Raw genomic sequence first — 24246 nt, 5'->3', positions numbered from 1 at the left:
AGAACTGTAATGTGCAAGAGAACAGAAGACGCACGCAGTAGACAGAATAACAAGACCCTATCGTGATAACTCTAGGAAGTATCTTGGCCGGGAATAAAATAAACATACAATTCACCCAACTAGGTTAGGCCATCAAAGCGCCGGTTTTTGCACCAATACATTTGACAAAGTAACGATGTTCAAGATTTTTCTCCACCTATGAGAGGTTAATGAATTACTTGACCATTCAGAAAGCAAGAAGTTGTCAGAGATCTGACCAATAGGATAGCACGGGGATTTGAGCAGGATGCGCCATTTTAGTGCGTCTGTAGCCATCCGGTAAGATGGCGCCATTGCTTTGTCTTCTGTGAGACGATCCAATATTCAGTCTTTTCTCGAGTAAAGACTTGTTTTTGATATTCGGGATTTTCTGCAGTTGAGGAAATCCCTTTGTTACCCCTCGATTTGAGACGTACAAGAAATGACTACAGACATCAAAAGGTATGTGTGCAGCTCCTAAGATTTTTGACGTTGGTTTGCTTAGCTAGCTGACTAGCTAGTTAGCATGGCGCCTGGCTTTTCTTTTACATTAATGGAGGCAGAGCTAGTAAGCTAAGCTAAGCTAACGAAGCTACCGGTGTCAGACACTGCCGGCGTATTCCTGCTTTGCTGCAATCGCACTGTTACGGTGTTATCCTTTGATACAACTGTCATGCAATATCAAAGGCAGATGTACACACAGATGACACTGTACTTTCTTGGATTGATGATTTAATGAAAAGCGTTGGCATCGCTGCGTCTGAAGAATAGTGTTTGCACCTTACAATCTAGTTGCTAATTTTTGCTAGAGGGGGAGGCAGACGCATGCATTGCGATGCATGTCTGTCTGGGTGTCTGCATGCATGCACAAAGAGTAATTGTTAAGGCTTTGCATCTCCTGCACATGAAGCTGCCGACTTCATCCATAGCTCATAAGTAGTCTCTGACAGAGGAAGTTGCCTATTGTTTCTGATTGGGGCTTTCCAAGATCAACATTAGGTTGGCTAGCCAGTAACATTAACAAAGATGTTAACAGTTAGCTCGCTAACATAAACAAAGACCAGCATCAGCAATGTTTCGGTAATGTCAAGAACAGAACGTGATACATTTTTCAGGAGACACTATTTTCTTTATTTGCTAGACACGAAATGCCAGTTTTCGTTGCATGCCGATCCCCTTTTCCTTCAGATTTTTGATAGGCTAGATAGCTAGATAGCAGCTAATGGAAGATGAGTGTCGTGATTACCTAGTGATGACGCAGAATGTCCATAAACACGAGGACGCACAAAAACCGCGCGAAGTGCTTACACAAGTGTTGACTGCTTACGTTTTCCCCTTCAAGTTCCTGTGTACGCCTAGTTTATGTTCCCGGAAGATTTTCATGAGACTCGGGAAATACGATCCACGAATCAAAATAACCATGTTTATGGTTAGAATGAACAAAGGCTACGAAGGAAGAATATGCATTGTTTATTGGGGTTACTAGACAGACGTTAATCATTTATTCCAACGTATTAAATGCACTATAAAAATGAATGACTACTGTCCTGCATAGTATTATAACGAAGCCAAAGCTTTTTGCTGCTTTAAATGATACAATGCATAAAATAACATAAATAGCAACAATTTCAGAAATAATGTTCATTTATTTGGTGATACATTACTGAAGAAACGGGCGTAACCCGACGGTATAGCCTAAATGGTCGGGCATTGAATGAGCACAGTCCATGTCTTAGAGACCAAATATTGAACTTGTCAATGTCTTTGGTACACGTCGACCATCATGGTCACTTTTGACATGGCCATAACGCATGCATTTAACCCTTGAACAGTATCCATGGTAGTTCCAGCAAGCTGAATACATTGGTGACAAAACTCCATGAGTACATGAGTTATTCTGCAGAAGAGGATATTAATGAGGCCCAAACGTCCGGTGAGTGTCTTAGGGTTTGGTGTACTGGGGGTTGTCACTGTTTACTGGTGTCTGCCCACTTGTATTGGTGGGCAAAAGGCTATACCGTAGAGCCACCCTGGAGAAATCTAGGCGTGAATCAGACCAGAGCTTTGAGCTCTTTGGTTGGTTTCAGGCACACCAAACTGTAGTTTGTAGTTAAGCCCATATGAACATGTGCACATATAATGTTGGCATTGGAAATAGGTTGTGGTGAGTTTTATTTTGTGAATGTGTCGCAGCTCTGTTTTTTCTTTCTCTCATCTCTCTTGAATTTGGTTCTCTGACTTGCAAAGGCATTTTCCTCATAGAGTATGGCTTGTTTGGCTTGTGAGTTTTACACATGTGCATGTTGCAAATTAACTGCTATTTTGATTGATTTGATTTGATTATATAAATGTAATATATAAATTGAAATGAAAATTCCTTTGTGATTGTTTCCCATTGTCTGGGTCCATCCTGATAATCTTAGTTTAAGTATAATAAGTATAGCCCTGTCTACACAGAATACACACAGTTTTAAAGTGTGTCCTGGGCAGTTGGATCACTTGTGAACTAAAGTGCAAAGGACCACCAACATACAATGTGATTTGGTCATTCAAACCAGTTGTGGAGGTGGTTTGGGACACCTTTTTTGTAGTGTATGCGGATCCCAAGAAGACTTGGGCTGTAGCGGAATCTGAGCACAGGTGGTCAGAAATGTCATTTCCTGTAGTCTACACCTTGTAGCTGCATGATGGACTTGTGTCAACGGGCCTGTAGCTCGGAGGGCTACTACTGATCTGATCGCCACAGAAGGTGCTTTTGAAAACCAGATATAAACATGGCCTACTCGTCCTTAACAGAGTGAGTGAAAGTGCCTTTGTGAATGTCCCAAAGTGCTGTATTGTCAGTGTCTCTGCTCAGAATTTACTCAGTGAACATGTCTTGTGTTTTATAGGTAATATGGCCTCTACGGAATCAAACACAGCTGACCAAATCATGGAAGAGGTATGATATAACGGTTTTGTAACTATAGAATGTGAAATGGGTGCTAGTTGCGCGCTTATTTTATGACAATAGGCCTGATATTGTTATAAAGAAGGAGAAGGAAACAGGACTGTTTAGAGACAAAGTAGCGAGTTTATTTTACAACTCTCAGAAAACCCGGCCACTCAGTCATCTACGCCTTGACGGCGGTAAAGCGGCCTACAGGCTATGTGCACGAAAGGCTCTCTGTTGGCTTGTTTCTTTCTGGTAGAGCCAGGTGTGTCTGAACCTGCCACTTTTGTTAATGTAATTAGTGTCTACACTGACCTGGTTGGGTGTTGCACCTAGTGAATCAGTGTGTTACGATAAAGTGCATAAAATGTATGCATTTGTTGAAATTGTTATCATTGGGCAAACAATATATTCAGTGTTGGTATGAAGATGTAAGGAGCCGAATATAACAGAAGATGCTGTAATAACACAGTTAAAGGAACACTTCACCGTTTTTTCATATTAAACTACGTTATTCCCTTAACTAAGACGAGTTGATACATACCTCTCACGTTTCAATGCGTGCACTCACTAGCTCTGGCGCGCGGCGCAACTATGATAGCACTTAGCTAGCCCAATGCATTCATTAGGATCCAAACAGAGATGAAGTTAGAAGCGACCAAACACTTCCTTGTTTTCCCTATCAAAATACAGTTACACGAGTGGTCACACAACCAAGTATGGTGAGACAAAATAAAGAGCGGTGCATTTGTAAGCAGGTAAGAGGGATGACTATATTGTGTGGCGCAGTGTTCCTTTAAAGCTCCACAAGAAATGAATTAGCTACTGGAAGAGTCTCTCGTGCATGTAGCCTATTGTCCCGAACAGGTACACCTTGCACCAGGTGATTCTCAGGTCCAATTAGGGACATTGGCATCTGAGGGAAAAGAAGCGGACAGCGCAGATTAACTTTTTGGTTCGTCACAGTTTAGCCCACAGTAGAATGTAACATGTTTAGTTTGATTCCATCTGCAGACAATTTGGTGATTTTATTTGGTCTCTTGGAGGAATATTACATTTCAAGGAATCATCTTAAATAATGAATGAAAGTAAATCATGTTTTTGTATTTACTTTCCTAATATTATTATTACAAATGATTATTTGTCTAACATTTTGGCCAAGTGTTTTTGTATAGGAATCCACATATTTTGTTCAAAAAAGCACTACAACAAAGATCCTTTAAGCTTGTTTTGTGATATTGACCTAGTTGGTTGCATTCACTCTCATTGGATAAAAAGTGTGTCATACTTTGTCTTTGTGCCATTAAGCTTGTGACCTTGAGCAAGGTCTCAAAGACCTATTTCAGAGTGTGGTGTTTTCTGTCCTGTAAAATGGAGTCATATTAACCCCTGGTGTGCCAGAGGAGCATTCTGAATAAGGATTGGTTTCTGCCCGGTAAAATGGAGCTGTGTTAACTCTTGATATGCCAGAGAGACCTGATGAATTTCAAATTTCTTTTGGGTTTTTGCAATTCATCCACTTTGTGTTTATGCAGCCTGGGAGCTCCACAGAGACAGCAAAGCCCTCCTCTTCGAGATCTAAGAGGTGAGCAGGGTGACTTTTCCCTCCCTGGATATTTACAATGTCATTGGATGATGGGTGCATTACATTGTCTTGTTTATGTTCTCTTCAAGTAGTTTTTATGACAACAAAAGTTATCCATAACAATTCATGAGTTCATAATTAGTTTCTCTGGGTTCTTCATGGGGTTTGTTTTGTTTTGTCTTGTCAGGAAACCCACTACTGTGACCAAGCACACTGGCCTAGATCAGTCTGATGACTCTGAGCAGCAGCAGAGTGAACAGGAGGAAGACCCCTCTGACAGCAACACAGAAATGACCAGTTTACCAAAAGGTATGGCTCTTTCCTTCCATTTGAATGCTGTATATGAAAAAGAAAACAAAACAAACGAATCAATTTATTAACGGAATATGAAAGTGAGTTATTTATTTATCTATTTATTTACTTATGTATGTATGTATTTATGTGTTTGTTGAGGACACTGAGGTCTTTGATGGTAAACTCTTCCAATGCTGCAATATTTGTGTGTTTTTTTCCATTTCCCTCAGGCACTATAGTGGTCAACCCCGAACCTGTAGAGAATGAATCGAAAGATGATTTCACGGGCCCCGAGTTCAAAAGCCGAAGCGCGAAGAGCAAAGGAGAGGTCCAAAGGAAACCTGTGGGAAATGGTGTGTTTAGATATACTCGGCACAGTTTGAATGTTTGCGTGGACAGATAAATATAAGATGTGTGCATTATTGTTATTTAGCAGTCTTGTCTGAGGAGTTGGTGTTGTATGATCACTTCCAGTGTTTCCATAGCAATTTGTCTTTGAAATACACATGCTCTCCACTTGGTATGTGTTTGTATATATTTTCTCAAATATTTCTTTTCTTTTTTTTGCTTTTTCAGAAATTTCACTTCATGAAAGAGTGAATTGCACAGCCTGTGGCCAGCAAGTCAATCCTTATCAGAGGGATTCTGTCTTGGAGCATCCCATTTTAAAAGTTCTTATCTGCAAGGTAAGCAGATACAATGTTTGCAGAAGTCAGATTGCCGATTGTAGTTTTCTATTTTATTTTTGTATTTTTATGTATTTCATTTTAATTGTTTTCAGTCATGTTACAAATACTACATGAGTGATGACATCAGCAAAGATGCCGATGGTATGGATGAACAATGCAGGTAAGAAAATATGCTTTAGTCTCGTATAGATGCAGATGCACAGATACATTTTGTGCTCATCTGTTACTTTGAAGGTGACAATCAATGTTTTGTCATTTTTTTCTTCAGGTGGTGTGCAGAAGGAGGAAACCTCATCTGTTGTGACTATTGCAGTAATGCCTTCTGCAAAAAGTGCATTTTACGCAACCTTGGCCGGAAAGAGTTGTCCGGGATAATGGATGAGAGCAGCAAGTGGTACTGCTTTGTCTGTAGCCCTCAGCCCCTGGTGGACTTGTCCTCGTCCTGCAATAAGATCATGCTGAAACTTGAGCAATTGTGGCGTCGGGAACACAAGCCAAAATCAGGCAAATCGGAGCGCAAGCGAGACAAGGCCGCCCTCAACGGGAAGGAGCACCATTCCGAGAGCTCTGGAACCTTGACGTTCTCCCCCAAGTTCCTACAGATTCCAAAAGAGCTGGTCAAAAAGACGAAAAAGCTCATAGAGACCACGACAGGCTTGAACAACACGTTTGTACAGTTCATTCAGCAGGCCTCGAAAGACAAAGGGGCCAAGCCTTTGTTACGGTACCGCCATCTCAAAGCTTTCAAGTCTGTGCTGGCTGACCTGAAGATGGCCCATGCCACCCTGGAGGAGGCCCTGGAGGTGGAGTTCAGAGAACTGGAGCTCCAGAACGGGGCCGAGGGCACAGTGGGTCACGCCGAAGTCGAGCAACAAACACCAGCTGAAGCCGAGCCCACTGAGCAGGCTGGGGCTGATGAGGTCCAGAATGACGAGGCTGTAGATGGGTCTGATGCGGAGGAGGACGCTGCAGATTTTATGGCCGCGGATGATGACGTGGAGATGAAGGATAGCCCCATTCCCTCACCCCCGGAACAGGGTAATGGCAGCGAAGTAGGGGAGGTGGACACACTCAGGGAGGAGGAAGAGGAGGAGGATGAAGTCAAGCTGGATGGAGACTGTGGCGTAGCGGAGGATGGGAATATGCTGGACGGAGATTCTTCAGAGCTTGACAGGGCGATTCTCTCAGCCACACCCTCCATCCCTGACGAACTGTTCCAGATGGTCGAGAGTCTCGCGGACTCCACAAAGCTTGCTGCTGCTGATGAGGCCAGAGAGGCCAAAGTCGCTGACTCGTCGGCCTCAGTGTCTTCGGCTGAAGAATCCCAACCGATAGAGCCCGACGAGGCTGGGGAAAAGTCCTCGGGGGCTCAGAAAAGGATCGCTACCCTGGGCAAGAAGAAGCTTGTGGTGAAGCTAACCCCCATGCCTCTCAGAGTCAGTTTGAAAACTGAGACGGTCAGCGAGGCCAAGGGTCGCGTCGAACGCGTCTCTCCGGATGATGGCCCCAAGAGCCGCCGATCCCCTAGAGTCAAGACGACTCCCCTTCGCAAACCTTCTGAGAGCAAGGATAAGGGTAAAAGCAACGGCAAGCAGGACGCAGACAAGAGGACCAAGGTGAAGACCACAAAGACCTCCAGTGACCAGGAGGAAGGGGCAGCAGCCAAGGTGTCGTCCACCCAAATGGACTCCGACTCAGACGAGGTCCCTTCGATCCTTGCTGAGAGGGCTGCCCAGGAAGCCAGCTCGGGGGATGAGGCAGCGTCCTCTGGAAAGAAGGTGAAGAGGGAGGGCCGCAGTAACTCAGCGGCACGGTCCTCCGAGAGAAGGTCAACCAAACGCAAGCTTAACTTGAAGTCCACCTCCTCGGAGTCTGACCAAGAATCGGGAACCAAGAATAGCACGGCCAAGAGGGCAAGCAAGAGGACAAAGACAAAGACTGCCGGCTCAGAGTCTGAAAACTTCGACTCTGATCTGGAGAAAGACATGAAGAGCCTGGGTAAGCTTGGCACAGGCAAGAAAGGAGTTCGTAAGGTGAAACAGGAAAGCAAAGAGATCCCTGAGAAGCCTGGCAAAACTAAGAAAAGGTCCTTCGAACGCACACGCAAGACCAGGAGAAGCAAGGCCAGTGCCAACCAATCATCTTCCTCTAGTGACAATGAGGAAGACAAAGCAGAGGACTCTGCTGAGGACAGCGACGACAAGCAAAAGATTCGGCCCCTTATGGACTCTGTGATGCCTGGAGTAGAGGCATTCCAGCAGTCTTCAGGTGAACCCTCTCCCCGGAAAATCAAGAGAGTTTCCTTCAGTGAATTTATAAACCATTACAGTAGGGAATAAAATAAGGCAGCTACCTCGGTACGGATTTAGGGACCACACTTAGACGATTTTCTGTGATTGTGTCTTGCGCAGGGGATGAAGGTGGCGTCAAAGGTGAACCCTCTCAGATGCCTGAGGATGATGACGATGACCCAGAGAATAGGTATGGCCCCAAGACAGAGATAGCTTGTATTATACTTTAGTCCATGCACAACTGTGGACTCAAAAAGAAGTGTATTTAGGGCTTGTTAGTGCCGACAAACCAAGTCTCTTTGTTGATATCTCGTTGATACACTCTTAGGGAGAACGTGAGAGACTTTATATCTGGCCTATGTGTATTCCCTTGTAAAGGCTGCTCTGTAAGTATATGTACTGTAAAGTGCATTCAGTATGAATGTAGAGTGATCCAAATCTGGGTAATACTCACTACACATTGAAATGTTACACTTTTATCCGTTTCATTTTAAAACAAATATTTTTGTATTTATTTTTGTTTGAGACAAAGAGATATGCTTTGGTTTATTCAATCTTTTAGTTCATTGGTTTTTTTGCTGCTTTTGTTTGCAACTAACAGAAATGTTTCACAGTCTCACTTTTAGCATTTGTGAGGTGTTTGTGAGTGTAGTGTTAACTTACACAGCCACTCCTCTTGCCTGTCTGGCTCTGAATCATTCAATAAATGAATGCTTCATTCCCATTCTTCTGTCTCACATCTTTCATTGGCCAAGCTGCAAACCCATAGATTAGTCGCTCGTTTCTTTGCATGCTTTAGTGCCCCCATCAAGCATGACTAAAAAGAGTACTAGTCTAAGAGCACTATTGCATACTAATTTGTGCATACTAGTGCTGCAGTTCTCAAAATGTCTAGCTACATGCTATGCTTCAGGTAAAGTGGAATTGTGTGATTAAAAAGCAAAAGTTGTGGGTTCAATACCCGGCTTCCATTGTTGTGCCCTTTAGCAAGGCACTTACACCAGGTTGTTTCGGGGACAATGTAGTCCCTTGTAATACAGTTAACATATGTAAGTCATTTTGGATGAAAAATCTCTGCTAAATGAATAACAAAAACAAAAACAAGAAAAGTCTAGGACTTGGAGGTTTGATTGATTTCAATATTACAGGAGTTCGGCCGAACCGTGTAGGGTTCCAGTAATTGTGGCCACTAGCCGTAAGATGTTTTCAGCTCCGACAATTGCCTTTTCATATTTCATTGCTCAAACAAAGCATTATGAAAACAAAATCAACTTCCTGGGCTGAAGTAAGTAGGGTAGCATTGGCTATTTTAATGAATGTCAGTGGCAATCAGTCACTGGAGGTCTATGCAATACCTTCAGATTAAGGGGGCCATTAAGTAAGATATGGATGTGGTAATGGATTTCAGTGATGGAGTGGGCTGTGATATTTGTAGTCCAGCAGATTTTTTATATTTAAGTGAAACAATGTAAAGGCATTGGACACCATGGCACAAGACACCATGTAATGTGTGAGATTCTTGGAGACGATGCAATCAGAAAAAAACATTGGTAGGACACCTAGTACGTTAGGATGGCTATTTCAGCGACTATACTGAAGTCAGTCTACACAAAATGACTTTTTCTAGTATTTTCTAGTATTTTTAAGTATTTACTGCCATTTGACCGTAAATAGGTCAACTAGAGGGACCCTCAGAGATTCTTATCTGGGCCGTGTGACATCCTTGACAGAGTAATTCAATAAAATGCGTAGATAAAAAGTGACGAGTCAAAGGGATGACGCTTAATAGCAAAATAAATGCCTCTTGAATCTATTTTGATTAGCTTGAGGAAATTCTTTTGGCTCCCCTTGACAGGTGAAAATCTGTATCGAGGCAGATAGTCCTCTTTTTCACGTTGCCAACTAAACATAAACGGATCAGAGCTATTGGGAAGATTGAAGGTGACAAAGTGAAGGTTCAGTTCTGTCTATTATCGGCAAAGGTATGCAGTGTGATGGTGGGAACAATCTTTTAAGCCAAGTCCTATTAAAGTCTGAGTGGAATTTTGGCTTGCACCTGGCACCTGCCATTAAAGATACAATGCCGTAGGATCTTTGTCACTGTGGAGTGATGTTGCTTTCTTCCAGCCATTTGGCATTGCACCGTTGGAATGTGATGACAAGAAATGTTGCAGAGCTAGCAAACCTGATTGCGTAGCAACATCATCATAGTACATTGTGATTTAAGTTGTGCTATTTAAGAATGTTAGTAAGAACATTATAGTAATGCTATTTACCTTTGATACTTGGCTAGTGGACATATGACCTTCTGCTTCAGGTTTTGGCTTTGACCCTTTGTTGTCACCTGTAGACTCTAAAGAAACGTACATCAGTAACATAAAAACTGCTGCAGTTTCCATTTCCCATGTTTTCACAGAGCAGGCATATATATGTGCAAGTGGGAAATACCCCCTTGGAATTCCTTGTAGAAGAACAGGCACTTAAATATGTAGTGGTGCTGCAAGGCTTTCTTAGAGATGGCTGAAGGTCTGCATGAAGCTGAACTGCGACTCAGATCTTCCTCTAGATCATGCTGATGTCGGTGAGCTGTCTTGCATGACTCACTGCTCCAGGTTCTGTGACTATCCATCGGATTAAGTCCCTGCCTTTGACATTTCATAACACAAAGCGTCCACTCATTTAACCCTTAAGTGGCTTTTCACTCTCTGCTAAGCTTCACTTCATGGCCAGATATCTTGACACTCTGTTGCAGAACTTTCAGTCCTCCTTTTCTCAAACCGCACTGAAAGATTGTCGAGTCACCCCCCCCCCCCCCTCCCCCATTCATTTACACTGCAGTTTGTGTTAAGAATTATAGGTTGCTGTAAGCCTCCAACGGCTCCTGACATTTTCATGACTTCTCTCTCTGCCCCCCCTCAGAATTGCGAAGAAAATGCTGCTTGCACAAATCAAGGCCACTTATTCGTCAGGGGCGGAGAGCTCTTCGGAGCACAGCGACTCCGAGCAGGAGGACGGAAAGCCAGCCAAGAAGGTCAAGAATGGAAGCGGCGAGGAGAACGGAGAGGATGGCGATAGCTCAGGTACTCTGACCGGCCGTTTCCTTTGTGATGGAACCATAGTGTGGTGGAACCATAGTGTGAAGGAACCGTAACGGTTCTGCACAGGGGAGAAAACAAATAGTCACCAGCACACAAATGCACATGCAAACAAATGGGGCACTTTACAAATAGGATTGTAATTTACAAAATTCTACTCTAATGAAAGGTTATACAGACAGGTATCATTTCCTCATCTTGGATTATCGTTTACCAAATTCTGGCTTTTTAAGTGAGATGTTTGTTATCGTTTTTAAAAATAAATTTCACACACAAACAGGATCTTCTCTGTAATGCATCTGATTCAATACACTTAATTTGAGAGAAGAGAGCGGGATCCTCTTGCACTCACACTCTCTCACACATACTTAAATGAAACACTGCTGCCACCTTTGCTTGGCTCCAAAGTTGTTTTAAAAATGTACATGTACATGTTGTTGTCTATTTATTTATTTATTTATTTAATTGTTTTTATTTATTTATTAATTTATTTTTTATATTGTTTCCCCCCCCCCCCCTTCTGTTCTTCTTTGTCTCCCAGAGGATGACGAGGACTCTGAAGAAGACTCCGATGGTAAAAAGAAGGGCCGGCGCCATCGCTTGCTCCGACACAAGCTGTCGCTTAGCGAGGGCGAATCAGGCACAGAGAAGTCAGCCAAAGGCGGGAAGAAGGAGAAAGGCAAAAAGAAGAGCAGGAGGAAAGGTCAGAGCTGCTGCTTCTGCACTCTAGCGGGGCTCAAGTCACTCCTGATTGGTTTAGCATCGGATATGTGGGTTACGATTGGATATGCTTTGGAATAGGGGTGGCCGATATATTGTCTGCGATAATGTTGTGATTGTTTTTTTTACGTTGTGCAAATTGACATGATCAATTATTTAAATTACTTAGGGGAGGGGGAGGGGGAGGGGGGAGGACACTCAATCATGCATTCAAAACCCCATACATTCACTAATTCCAGGAGGTGTATGAAACAGAAACAACGATCATACCTAACATTTTGTGTGGCTATTTTGTTTAAGTGGCATTGACGAGTTAAACAGTCACCTTTTTTCCTACACAGTATTACATGGAGAGAAAACATAAACCTTTGAGTATTTTGATAATCGATTATGCTAACTGTTCACATCTCTGTTATTTCTCATATACATTAGCCATAAGCTAACCCAGTAGTTTCTATTCTGTAACTTGCAATGCTAGCCTACACGATTGCTCTTAAACAAAACATAGAAGGAAATTACTTTTAGAATTTTTTTTTTTAAGGATATTGACTTTATTATATCGTTATCGTCAAAATAACAATAATATGTCCATATCGCCCATCCTGTCTTTGGACATGTTGTATGTGTGCATGTAATGGCATTTTCTTACTTGTGTAAACGTTTTAAGAGCCCACCATGATGAACAATTTAGACATTATTTGTTGTGATTTTTATTCTGTCGTGTGTGTGTGTGTGTGTGTCCTCGCGTGCAGTGGTCAGCGATGATTCGGCAGACTCTGACTTTGAGGGTTCACCGTCAAGTGATGACGATGGATCTGCTCTCAGTGAGGAAGTCAGTGAATCTGAGGGAGAAGTTGGCAACAAACGAAAAACCAGGTACAGATATACGTATATGTATATGTATATTACATACAGGATTCTTATTGGTAGTACTGGTGGGAATAGTAGTAGGCTGGACATAGTGATAGTTTGGTCTTTCAGTTATTAGTTACCATCATCATGAACTTAACACTGAGTGATGGAGCATTCCTGTGTCCTCTCAGATCTGCTAAGAAGGCGGCGAAGGAGAAGGAGGAGCGGAGCTACAAGCAGAAGCAGAAGAAGAAGCGGCGCCGCATCAAAGTGCAGGACTCCTCCAGCGGCAAGGTATCCATTTACCCAGCATGCACCGCTCATTTAGTTAGTACTTTTTTTTTTTTTAAAGCCTTTAATTGGACAGGACAGTAGAGAGAATGACAGGAAGCGAGTGGGAGAGAGAGTCGGGGTGGGATCCGGAAAGGACCACGGGGCGGGAATCGAACCCGGGTCGCCGGCGTGCGGTGCAGGTGCCCCAGCCAGTTGCGCCACTGCCGGGGCCTAGTTAGTACTTATTAATGGCATGAAGCATTTGGAGGGTCGTGTTCATGTCATCTGGTATTGATAGATAGATAGATAGATAGATAGATACTTTATTGATCCCCAAGGGGAAATTCAAGATCTAGTCTCATTGCCACCAAAACAGTCATGACATGTTGAGTCCAACCTCTACCTGAGCTGTGGGATAAAGCTCAACGATTGCTACTGTGCTTTGCAGAGTGGGGAGGAGGATGAGGAGGAAGGAGAAGAGGGCGAAGGAGATGGAGAAGGAGACGACGACGACGACGACGACAAAGGAACACCAAAAGGCCGCAAGAAGATCCGGAAGATTCTGAAGGAATCCAAGCTGCGGATGGAGACGCGAGACGCTCTGAAGGAGGAGGAGGACAGGAGGAAGCGCATCGCCGAGAGAGAGGCACTGAGGGAGAAACTGCGGGAGGTGAGGACTACGCACACACACACACACACACACCTACACACACACACATACAGGTATACGTGCTTACATGCACATACTCCTATACACCCACCCAACAACACACACACACACACACGTGCTTACTTGCACATACTCATACACACACATGCGCGCGCGCGCACACACACACACACACACACAGATACACATGCTTACATGCACATACTTACACATACACACCCATGAACACGTTCACCCGCACACACACATTCATTCATACACACACACCATGAGCAGTAGCAGCCCCCAACTACAGGGTCATCTGCCTGCACCTGTGTCCCTCATCCTTACCACACTCATTTTTCCCCTCTCTCTTTTCTCCCTGGTGACCCCAGGTGATCGTGCTGGACGAGGCGTCTCAGGTGGCTTGCATGTGTATATATACACACACACACATACACACACACCCTCACACACACGCACCAAGAGCATTTAGCAGCTACCCAACTACCGGGACATCTGCCTGCACCCTTGTCTTGCCTTCCCTTGTCCTTGCCAGACTCACTTTTCCCCTTTGTTTGTTTGTTTGTTTGTCTCCATGGTGACCCCAGGTGATCGTGGTGGACGATTCGTCCCAGGTCGCCTGTCCTATCACCACCAAGCTGGTGCTGGACGAGGACGAGGAGACCAAAGAGCCGCTTGTGCAGGTGCACAGGAACATGGTCACCAAGCTCAAGCCTCACCAGGTGGACGGTAGGTGCACGGCACGCGCTAACAACTCCAGGCCACTGGGGGGAGTTGTGGTGCAAGCGGTGGCAGCATTCCGGCCAGTTATGGGTCCAAGTCACTGATCTATAAAGAACCCTTGTATTCTTTATAGATCAGTGGTCTAAGTACCCAAGGAGGCCCCGGTTTGAGTCCAATTGGGGGCCATTTTCCTTTCCCCACCCCCATCTCTCTTGTACATCATGTACATGTGGGTCTGGGCAGTGGTAGTGGATAAGGAGCTGGGCTAGCGTGCAGTAGCCTGAAAGTTGTTGCTTCAATTTCCGACTTCCACCATTGTGCCCTTGAGCAAGGCATTTAACCCCAAGTTTCTCTGGGGACAATGGAATCCTTTGCAATATAGTTGACATATCGAAGTCACTTTGGATGAATAAAAGTGTCTGCTAAATTTAATGTAATGTAATGTAATATGTCAAGTCAGTTTGTTATGTATGTATACAAACATACACCATATACAATATGATCTTTTTTAGTCATTAGATAATATTCTATTAATAAACAGATAGATAGATAGATAAACATTATTTGTCCATGCTTCACCAGGAGGGTTGTAGACGCGCAGTGGCTGAAGTAGGGAGGCTAGGAAGTCCTGTAGCTTTTTCCATTCCGTGCTGCTGCTGGTATGGACGAAAGACCAGCTCGAAAAGTCATTACGATGTCGAATAAATCATAAACCCTGAGAATTATGGGAACGAAGAAGGCCTCCTTTGGAATGGCCCACGGAGAAATAGACCCTGATAGATGAAACCAGTTCGTCATGACATCCGAAGTAGCTCATGCCTTTCGGATCCGAGTGTGAATTCGGGTCCAGCAGTGATAGATCTGTATGGCAGGAGGTTGTTTCCCAAAGCTGCAGGACACAGAATAGAGCCTTTACATTTTTGCATACATCTGAAAGTAAAGTTAGTAAAAGTGGCGTCCGCGCCTTTGTCTTGCCTTGTGTTTCGCGTGGTGCGTAACTCCAAAAGTAGTAAATCCAGAAAAAGAAGAGTAGTCGCACACAAAAGCTGAATGTCTCCCATTTGTTCTGTCTTTCGCTCATAATATACTTTGGTTTATGTTATCAAAGTTCTTTCATATAATTCCGCTTTTGTGTCCGACTTCTTTTTCTGCATAAATCTGAATAAATGATGCCTTCAAAGAGTTTATGAAATAAACGTTGAACTTTGAACTAAAAGGATTTTTTTTAGTAAAAGTGTTTCCCTCGCACAAGTCAGTGGAGTAGAGGAGCCATCTAATGTGTGCCTGGGTTCTGCTGCTCCTCCGCAGGTGTGCAGTTCATCTGGGACTGCTGCGTTGAGTCTGTGAAGAAGACCAAGAAGTCCTCCGGGTCGGGCTGCATTCTGGCCCATTGTATGGGTCTAGGGAAAACGCTTCAGGTGAGTGGCTAGTCCCATGAACCGTGTGTGTGTGTGTGTGTGTGTGTGTGTGGGCTGGGCCTTGGTGAAACACTCCAGGTGAGTGGCTCAACCGCTGGCAGAGAAATGGGTCCAGTCATGATCTGTCTGTCTATCTATCTATCTATCTGTCTGTCTGTCTGTGTCTGTACATATGTCCCTGGTGTCTTATTGCACCCTAATCTGTGTGTTCTTGTTTGTTTGTGCGCACGTATGTGTGTGTGTGTGTGTGTGTGTGTGTGTGGCTGCTTGCTGTTGCGGCGTGTGTCCTGCAGGTGGTGACGTTCCTCCACACCATGCTGCTGTGTGAGAAGCTGAACTTCACCACGGCTCTGGTCGTGTGTCCACTCAACACCGTCCTCAACTGGAAGAACGAGTTTGAGAAGTGGCAGCATGGCTTCAAGGATGAAGAGAGCTTAGAGGTACACGTTTGGGGTTTTATTAGGATACAAGGATTCAAGGATACAAGGAGGTTTATTTGTCACATGCATATCATTACTAAATTTGGGTGACCATGGGTCAGAACTGATATGTCGGCAGTCACAGAAAGTACAGCAAATGCTTGATTTGTCTTGAGTGTTAACTGTGTGTGTGTGTGTGCGTGTGTGTGTGCCTCCTTTGTGCCCAGGTGGTGGAGCTGGCCACCGTGAAGCGTCCTCAGGAGCGGGCGTACGCCATGCAGCGCTGGCACGAAGATGGCGGCGTGCTGATCATCGGCTACGAGATGTACCGCAACCTCACGCAGGGGCGCAGCATCAAGAGCAAGAAGCTCAAAGAGACCTTTCAGAAGACCCTGGTGGATCCAGGTAACACCGGGACCAGCTTTTTCACAATGAAATAAGATAAAGAGACGATTGCCGCGTTTCCCGGATTCGTTAAGAAGCTCTTAAGTGCTAAGAACTTCTTCGGAGCGTTTTTAGAACGTTCTTAGAGCGCTCCTAAGAAGTGCTCAGCACTTAAAGGGATATTCCGCCATTTTTGGAAATACGCTCATTTTCCACCTCCCCTCGAGCAAAACAATCGATATTTACCTTGTTCCCGTTCATCCAGCCATTCTGTGAGTCTGGCGATACAACTTTTAGCTTCAGCCTAGCATAGATCATTGAATCGGATTAGACCATTTGCTTCTCGCCTGCTAGCTTCATGTTTAAAAGTGAGTAAGATTTCTGGTAATTTTCCCATTTAAAACGTGTCTCCTCTCAAGTTAGAAAGTGCAATAAGACCAACTGAAAATGAAACCTGGCGTTTTTCTAGGCTGATTTGACATGGAACTACACTCTCATCTGGCGTAATAATCAAGGCAACTTGCAAACTACTGGCACTACTACTGCTTGTTGCCTATGGGGACTATTTTCAGATGCTGCGTACGATATCACTGCACCTATGGTACGTTTGCAAGTTGCCTTGATTATTACGCCAGATGAGAGTGTAGTTCCATGTCAAATCAGCCTAGAAAAACACCAGGTTTCATTTTCAGTTGGTCTTATTGCACTTTCTAACTTGAGAGGAGACACGTTTTAAATGGGAAAATTACCAGAAATCTTACTCACTTTTAAACATGAAGCTAGCAGGCGAGAAGCTAATGGTCTAATCCGATTCAATGATCTATGCTAGGCTGAAGCTAAAAGTTGTATCGCCAGACTCACAGAATGGCTGGATGAACGGGAACAAGGTAAATATCGATTGTTTTGCTCGAGGGGAGGTGGAAAATGAGCGTATTTCCAAAAATGGCGGAATATCCCTTTAAGAGCTTCTTAACGGATCTGGGAAACCCGGCCAATGTCCTCTACCAAAACAAAGATCAGTGTGGACTACTTCTCATTGATGATTGCCATTAACCCTTTAGGCGCCAAAGTCGCCACATTGCGACATCACGCATTACTGAATAAAACAGCGGTTTTCTCCGAGTAGAGTGCTAAATCTCATATATACTCCCCACCACTAGTTGGCAGACATCCCATACTTCGACCCGAGAGCACAATGACGTCATGTTTCAATGCAAAATGTTCGAGGAAATCCCACTCAAACTTGTTGATGAGAAACCGGAGATAGTTAGCCACGGAGCTAGTTAGCTGAAGCGGTATTACTGGATTTAGCACGATTTTAAACGAGATGACAAGCAAAAAGTTTACATGTACTGACGTGATAGGTCTCATTTTCGCTGATTCTGAGTCTGAAGGAGATAATCTGACTTTGGGAGATGACGGTCGGTCGTTTAGCAAGCCTGATAGCCACTTGAAATTTACTAGGCAAAGACAACCTGTGGAGATGCTGGGCAAAGCGAGGAAAATGCTCAAACACAAACACAGACACACACACATACACACACGACCCTTTGCCCAACATAGATGAGAGTATTCATGGATGTGTTAGACGTGCAGGAGTGGTGAGAATAGCGCAGGGACCATGTGTTAGTGTTCACTCGTTCTAAGCTTCCATTACGGCCACAGTGCCTCCATGCGTGGCAGTTTTTACTAAGCACAGCACACACACGAGTTCATCTCTGCTCCCAGCTCTAGTGCTGATCACATGGGCAAAGTGTTTCGCTGATTCTGAAGGAGAATATTTGACTTTGGGAGATGACGGTCGGTCGTTTAGCAAGCCTGATGGCCACGTTGCGTCTTTGCCTAGTATCTAAAGATGCAGCGTGGAGATGCTTGGCCAAGCAAGGAAAATGCACACGCACAAGCACAGACACACACGCACACGACCCTTTGCCCAACAGAGATGAGAGGATTCATGGATGTGTTAGACGTGGCAGGAGTGTTGAGAATAGCGCAGGGACCCGCGTTAGTGTTCACTCGTTCTACCACGCCGGCCACAGTGCCTCCATGCGCGGCAGTGTTTACGAAGCATTACACACACGAGTTCATCTCCGCTCCCAGCTCTAGTGGTGATCACAGGGGGAGACATGGGCAAAGTGTTTCGCCGATTCTGATTCTGAAGGAGAATATCTGACTTTGGGAGATGACGGTCGGTCGTTTAGGAAGCCTGATAGCCATGTTGCGCAACGTGGAGATGCTAGGCAACGCGAGGCAAATGCACAAGCACAAACACAGACAGACGCACAAACACACACCCACACACACACACGACTTTTTGCCCAACATAGATGAGAGTATTCATGGATGTTAGACGTGGTAGGAGTGGTGAGAATAGCGCAGGGACCAGCGTTAGTGTTCACTCGTTTTACCACGCCGGTCACAGTGCCTCCGTGCCCGGCAGTGTTTACCAAAGCACAACACACACACGAGTTCATCTCTGCTCCCAGAGTCACAACCCGTTGCTAAATGTAAGCAGAGGCAGAGCCACTCGCGGTCGCGGTGTCAATTCATGGGTTTCATCAGGTCCCTTTCCACAGGTGTATAAAATCAAGCACTGATTATCAATGCAGACTGCATGGTGCTTGATTACTACACCTGTGGAAAGGGACCTGATGAAACCCATGAATAGGAGAGGTGGGCGTGGGAGAGGCTTGATGTGTATGTGTAAGTGTAAGTGATGTGTAGGAACAAATTTGAAATCATTCTGTCTTTTTTCCCACTTTGCCTATAATGATGACTCTGTCGAGAGGGGCCAGCCAGGTTATGATAGGCTGTTCAAGGTGCGCCCAATCATTGACCTGTTTTACTGCTTACATGAGTTTTGCAGTTTGGCAATAGTTCTAAGGGCACCTCAATATTGCTCTTATTGTCTCTGTGCTTTACTTTGCAATTACATGTTGCACACTCTATACTACAAATGTTTATGTGGATAGATGGGCACTGATTAGGCCTCTGCAGCTAAAAAATAGTTACTGTTATTATTATTATAATGATTATAATGATTATAATGATAATAATAGTGAAGAACAGAAGAAAAAAGAAAATTAAAATGTCCTCCAATAGATGGGGTGGTGGTGGAGAGAGAGAGAGAGAAAATACTTCTTTTTCCGTTTTTGTGTTTGAGTGTTGTGGTATAGTAATAGTTCTAGTTTACCACTGTTGGCTTACAATTTACTTTTTCCTGTTCATTTCATATGTGGACAGCATAACAAATAGATTGAGAGGTTGAATTTGATGAAATAAGTTCAACTCTCTTTCAAAATATCAGGTATTTCCTGAAAATGACAAAATCCAATATGGCCGCCGCCCTATGACGTCATAATATGCAAAGTAGATGAGCAAATTTATTCTCAACATAAACTTTAGGTTATTCCTAACATTTGTCTCATTTACACTTTTTCTCCATCTCTAACCACTTTCCAGCCAGAGCATTCTGAAATTTAGATATCAAAATCTAGTATTTTTCAAAATAAAACCCGGCGCCCAAAGGGTTAAGAATTTATATGTGCCAGTTTCAGTTAGGTGCAGTAGACAATCTATGGTGGTTGCTAGGGTGATCATGTTGGTTGCCATGGTGGGTGCTCATTGACATAATAGAGGTGGTTGCTAGGTTGCTGCTCGATCCACACATGCTGTATACAGTATGCTTGTACATTAGCTGGTAAACCATTCCTGTTGTTCCCTATGAGTGAGCAGTTTTGTCCTGTTGAAGATGGGTGTTGTGGGGAGGTAGTGTTGGTTCAGCTCTCACCCTCTCTGACCCCCCCCCCCCCCCCCCCCCCCCCTGTGTGTCCAGGCCCTGACTTTGTGATCTGCGACGAGGGCCACATCCTGAAAAACGAGGCGTCGGCCATCTCCAAAGCCATGAACAGCGTCAAGACCCGCAGGAGAGTTATTCTCACCGGAACACCACTGCAAAATAACCTCATTGAGTGTAAGTGTGTGTGTGTGTGTGTGTGTGTGTGTGTGTGTTTGTGCGCCCGTGTGCGTGCTTAGGACTGAATGTTTAGGGGATGCTTGTGGGTGTAGTGAATATACCTATACCACAACATTTTTGCAAGATGGCTAAATTCCAACAGTTCCTGCTGCACTTTAGTTGGTGTTTGTCTGATGACAGAAAGGTCTAATGTTTGTAAGTTGACTCTTTGACCAAAAACGTTGAACTCTAAAACTTTTCAAATAAATGGGTGCTTTGCGGCTTGTGTGCCTGTGTAGACGTCGGCATAGTTTATCTTTGACTAGTGTGTGTTTACGTCTCTGTATCCGCGTGTGTGATCGGCTCCGCACACCTGGCTTAGATGTTCTCCGCCTCCGCCTCCTCCTCTCCCTCCAGACCACTGCATGGTGAACTTCATCAAAGAGAACCTGCTGGGTTCCGTCAAAGAGTTCCGGAACCGTTTCATCAACCCCATCCAGAACGGCCAGTGCGCGGACTCCACCCCGCAGGACGTGCGGCTCATGAAGAAGAGGGCGCACATCCTCTACGAGATGCTGGCAGGATGTGTCCAGGTACTGCACCCCTCTCTTGGGCTGTCTCGCTCTCTTTTACTCACTCATGGTGTGTGTCTCTCTCTCTCTCTCTCTCTCTCTCTCTCTCTCTCTCTCTCTCTCTCTCAATTCAATTCAATTCAATTCAATTCAATTCATAGAGCTTTATTGGCATGACAAGTGTTACTCATGGTGGCTCTCTCTGTCTCTCTGTCTCTGTCTCTCTCTCTCTCTTTCTCTCTCTCTCAATTCAATTCAATTCAATTCATAGAGCTTTATTGGCATGACTGTAAGTGTTACTCATGATGGCTCTCTCTGTCTCTCTGTCTCTCTCTCTCTCTCTCTCTCTCTCTCTCTCTATTCAATTCAATTCAATTCAATTCAATTCAATTCATAGAGCTTTATTGGCATGACTAAGTGTTACTCATGGTGTCTCTCTCTGTCTCGGTCTCTCTCTCTCATACTGTATATTCACTCACACATATGTAATGTTACTCACTCACTTAGGCTCTCTCTCTCTCTCTCTCTCTCTCTCTCTCTCTGTGTCCTCCCTCTCTCCTTTACAATCTCTCTATGACTCACTCACACCAAAAAAACATGCAGTATACACACCTGTACACCTATACATGTAAACATGAACAACCACACATGCTCAGTGACATACGCACACACACACACACACACACACACACACACACACATTCAGGGAACAGGGCTGAGAAACACACAGATGCGTGGAAAACGCTTACACAGAATGCACACACACTTTCTCCTGTAAACACACGCACACATCATCCCGTTTCCTGTTTGAGTTTACTTCTCAACTTGCCAAGCGAGTAAATCAGGGGGTCGACCCCTTAAATCCCTGTTTAAAACAGAACGGCCATTAAAGCGGCAGTTCTGTGATGCTCGCTCACATCATTCACAAAAAAAAAAATCTGATTTCCCCGTTTGTTTGTTTGTTTGTTTGTTTGTTTCTTGTGTTTCCGCAGAGACGAGATTATACAGCGCTGACCAAGTTCCTGCCCCCGAAGCACGAGTATGTGTTGTCTGTGCGCATGACTTCCATCCAGGCCAAGCTCTACCGCCACTACCTGGACCACTTCACAAGTACGTCAGCCGCCTCACGGGTCTACACTGGAACCTTACTACGCCGTTTTTAAATGAATAAACAGCATTCAGACATCTGACATCTGGAAACATCACACAGTATTGGTTACTGTGAGAGAGAAAAAACGGCAACCCCACACACACACACACACACACACACACACACACACACACACAGAGAAGAGAGCCTGGTAGCTCGTCTCCTGATATGGCCCCCTGCCACCATGTCAGTATAGTACCCAGAATGCAAAGCTGGCAACGCTACGGATCAGGATGTTGGGTCAGTTTGGGAGGAGTGTTATTTTTTTCATGTGAACAGGAGAGCAGTGGTCCACTCCTAGGGAACAGCGTAACCTGTCGAGGACCGGGCCCTGGATCTCAGCCAGAATTGGCCCGTCTCGGTACCAAAGCCGGGTCCTTCTGATCGGCTGCTATTTGAGCTGCCGGTTCTTTCGGGTCAAAGAGAGGGAGAGAGAGAGAGAGAGAGAGAGAGAGAGAGGGACTGATAGAAGGAGGGGAAGAGAGAGAGGGGGGGGGGAGATTTGGATTGTGTGTTGGTATCGGTGTTGGAGCTGAAGGAGTCCTCAGGCCCCGGCCACTGAGTTCACTCAGCAGCAGAGTCAGGAGGGAGCACGGAGAGATGGAGAGAACAAGAGGAGGGGGAGGAGGAAGAAAAGAAATGGTGCGAGAGAGAGAGGGAGACAGGCGAGTGATAGAAGATCTCCCTCCTGGGAAGTGTGTGTGTGTGTGTGTGTGTGTGAGACCGAGAGAGACCGAGAGAGACCGAGAGAGGCCGAGAGAGGCCGAGAGAGAGAGACTGAGACTGTCACCAGAGTCTGCCAGGCAATCTCTCTCTCCCACTCTGTGTCAGAGGTGGTGTGTTAAAGGTGAGGCTGGCCGTGTCCAGGGAGAGGGGAGATGGACGGCTCTGGTTCCCCTCGTGGGGCCTTTGGCTACAGCCACGCCGCTGCTGTCCAGCTCCCCTCACACTCTCACATTTACTCTTTCTTTCTCTCGCTCTCTCTTTCTTCTGGTCTTTCTTGCTCTTTTTCTCTTCCTCCATCTCTCCCTTTCACGTTCTCTCTTTTTCCTCTCTCTCTCTCTCTCTTCCTCTCTTCCCCATCTCTCACTTTCTGTCTTTTTCCCCTCTCTCTCTCGCTCTTTCTGTCCCTTGCTCTCTGTTCTCTCGTTCTCATCTTCTCTCCGTCCTTCTTTCCTTCTCTCTAGCGTGTGTTCTGGTGGTCTGGTCTGTGTGTGTTTCTCGGTTCCTTGCGTAGGGTTCAGTTCCCTCTCTCCTCCCCTATGGCTGATCATAGTAGAAATCCTATATCGGCAGTTTGGAGATCAGTGGCTTAAGAGATGTAGATTCCTTTCATTCCCTCTCTCACCCCTGTGTGTGTGTGTGTGTGTGTTCGTTCTATTCATTGTTTTTTCTCAGCAGCATAGTATTGAATTAAGTGGTTTAGTCATGTTATGGCTTAGACTGAGGTTGTTCTGAGGCACCACTGTGCAGCTGTGTGTGTGTGTGTGTGCGAGTGTGTGTGTGTGTGTGTGTGTGAGAGAGGTGGTATGGCAGCTGGCATACAGCCGTGGTCTATCTGTGCAGATTCCCACGTCCCTTCTGTAATGAAGAGCTCTGGGAGAATTTTCCAGCCAGCGCTCATTAGCTACACACACACACACACACACGCACACGCACACGCACACACACTCAAAGAGAGCTCGCCACACTGATGCAAAGCTGTTGTGGCTGCTGGTATGGACCCCCAGGTTGTTGTCTGCACTGCCGAGACCCTCAGCCCGAAACAACAGCATTTTACTGTTCTCAGCAGACACACACACACACACGCAGACACACACACGCGCAGACCAACCACAGTGTCACCCCCCATGTAGTTGAAATGTGCGTCTTCCTCCGTAAGCTGTCTTGGGGCGTCTGCACAAAGCAAGCATGACCCCACTGAGGCGCATTTAAGCCTCGTGGGTTTTTTTGGTGCTGGATGTCTTCATTTTGAGGGAAAAAAACGAATGTGTGTGTGTTTGTTCTTTCCACTGACCCCAATTCTCTAGACAGATGCATGGTCCTGTGTGTGTGTGTGTGTGTGTGTGTGTGTGTGTGTGTGTGTGTGTGTGTGTGTGTGTGTGTGTGTGTGTGTGTGTGTGTGTGTGTGTGTGTGTGTGTGTGTGTGTGTGTGTGTGTGTGTTTTAAGTTTGCTATTGATGTGTGGCTGGCTAATGGGGTG

The 24246-nt window shown here is 45.0% G+C and overlaps 1 protein-coding gene across 1 annotated transcript in view; it reads left to right on the top strand.

Moving 5' to 3' along the window:
• Positions 1-314: 314 nt before the first annotated feature.
• The window catches only part of atrx (ATRX chromatin remodeler), a gene marked incomplete in the record, with an annotated part of 32582 nt that continues 8650 nt past the window's right edge, over positions 315-24246 (top strand). The window contains 22 exon segments of the mRNA XM_062524093.1: positions 315-480; positions 1851-1951; positions 2910-2959; positions 4486-4535; positions 4723-4844; positions 5060-5182; positions 5406-5515; positions 5611-5678; positions 5787-7786; positions 7930-7999; positions 10729-10889; positions 11446-11607; positions 12377-12500; positions 12668-12770; positions 13198-13419; positions 13794-13820; positions 14010-14151; positions 15454-15563; positions 15857-16003; positions 16210-16387; positions 20202-20339; positions 20739-20914. Of these exon segments, the coding sequence (XP_062380077.1) occupies positions 461-480; positions 1851-1951; positions 2910-2959; positions 4486-4535; positions 4723-4844; positions 5060-5182; positions 5406-5515; positions 5611-5678; positions 5787-7786; positions 7930-7999; positions 10729-10889; positions 11446-11607; positions 12377-12500; positions 12668-12770; positions 13198-13419; positions 13794-13820; positions 14010-14151; positions 15454-15563; positions 15857-16003; positions 16210-16387; positions 20202-20339; positions 20739-20914 (4404 nt within the window).

This window comes from Sardina pilchardus, chromosome 21 (assembly GCF_963854185.1).
Source record: "Sardina pilchardus chromosome 21, fSarPil1.1, whole genome shotgun sequence".
Classification (NCBI taxonomy): domain Eukaryota; kingdom Metazoa; phylum Chordata; class Actinopteri; order Clupeiformes; family Clupeidae; genus Sardina; species Sardina pilchardus.
The sequence above is the reverse complement of the archived record's forward strand: the minus strand, read 5'-3'. Positions and strand labels throughout refer to the sequence as shown.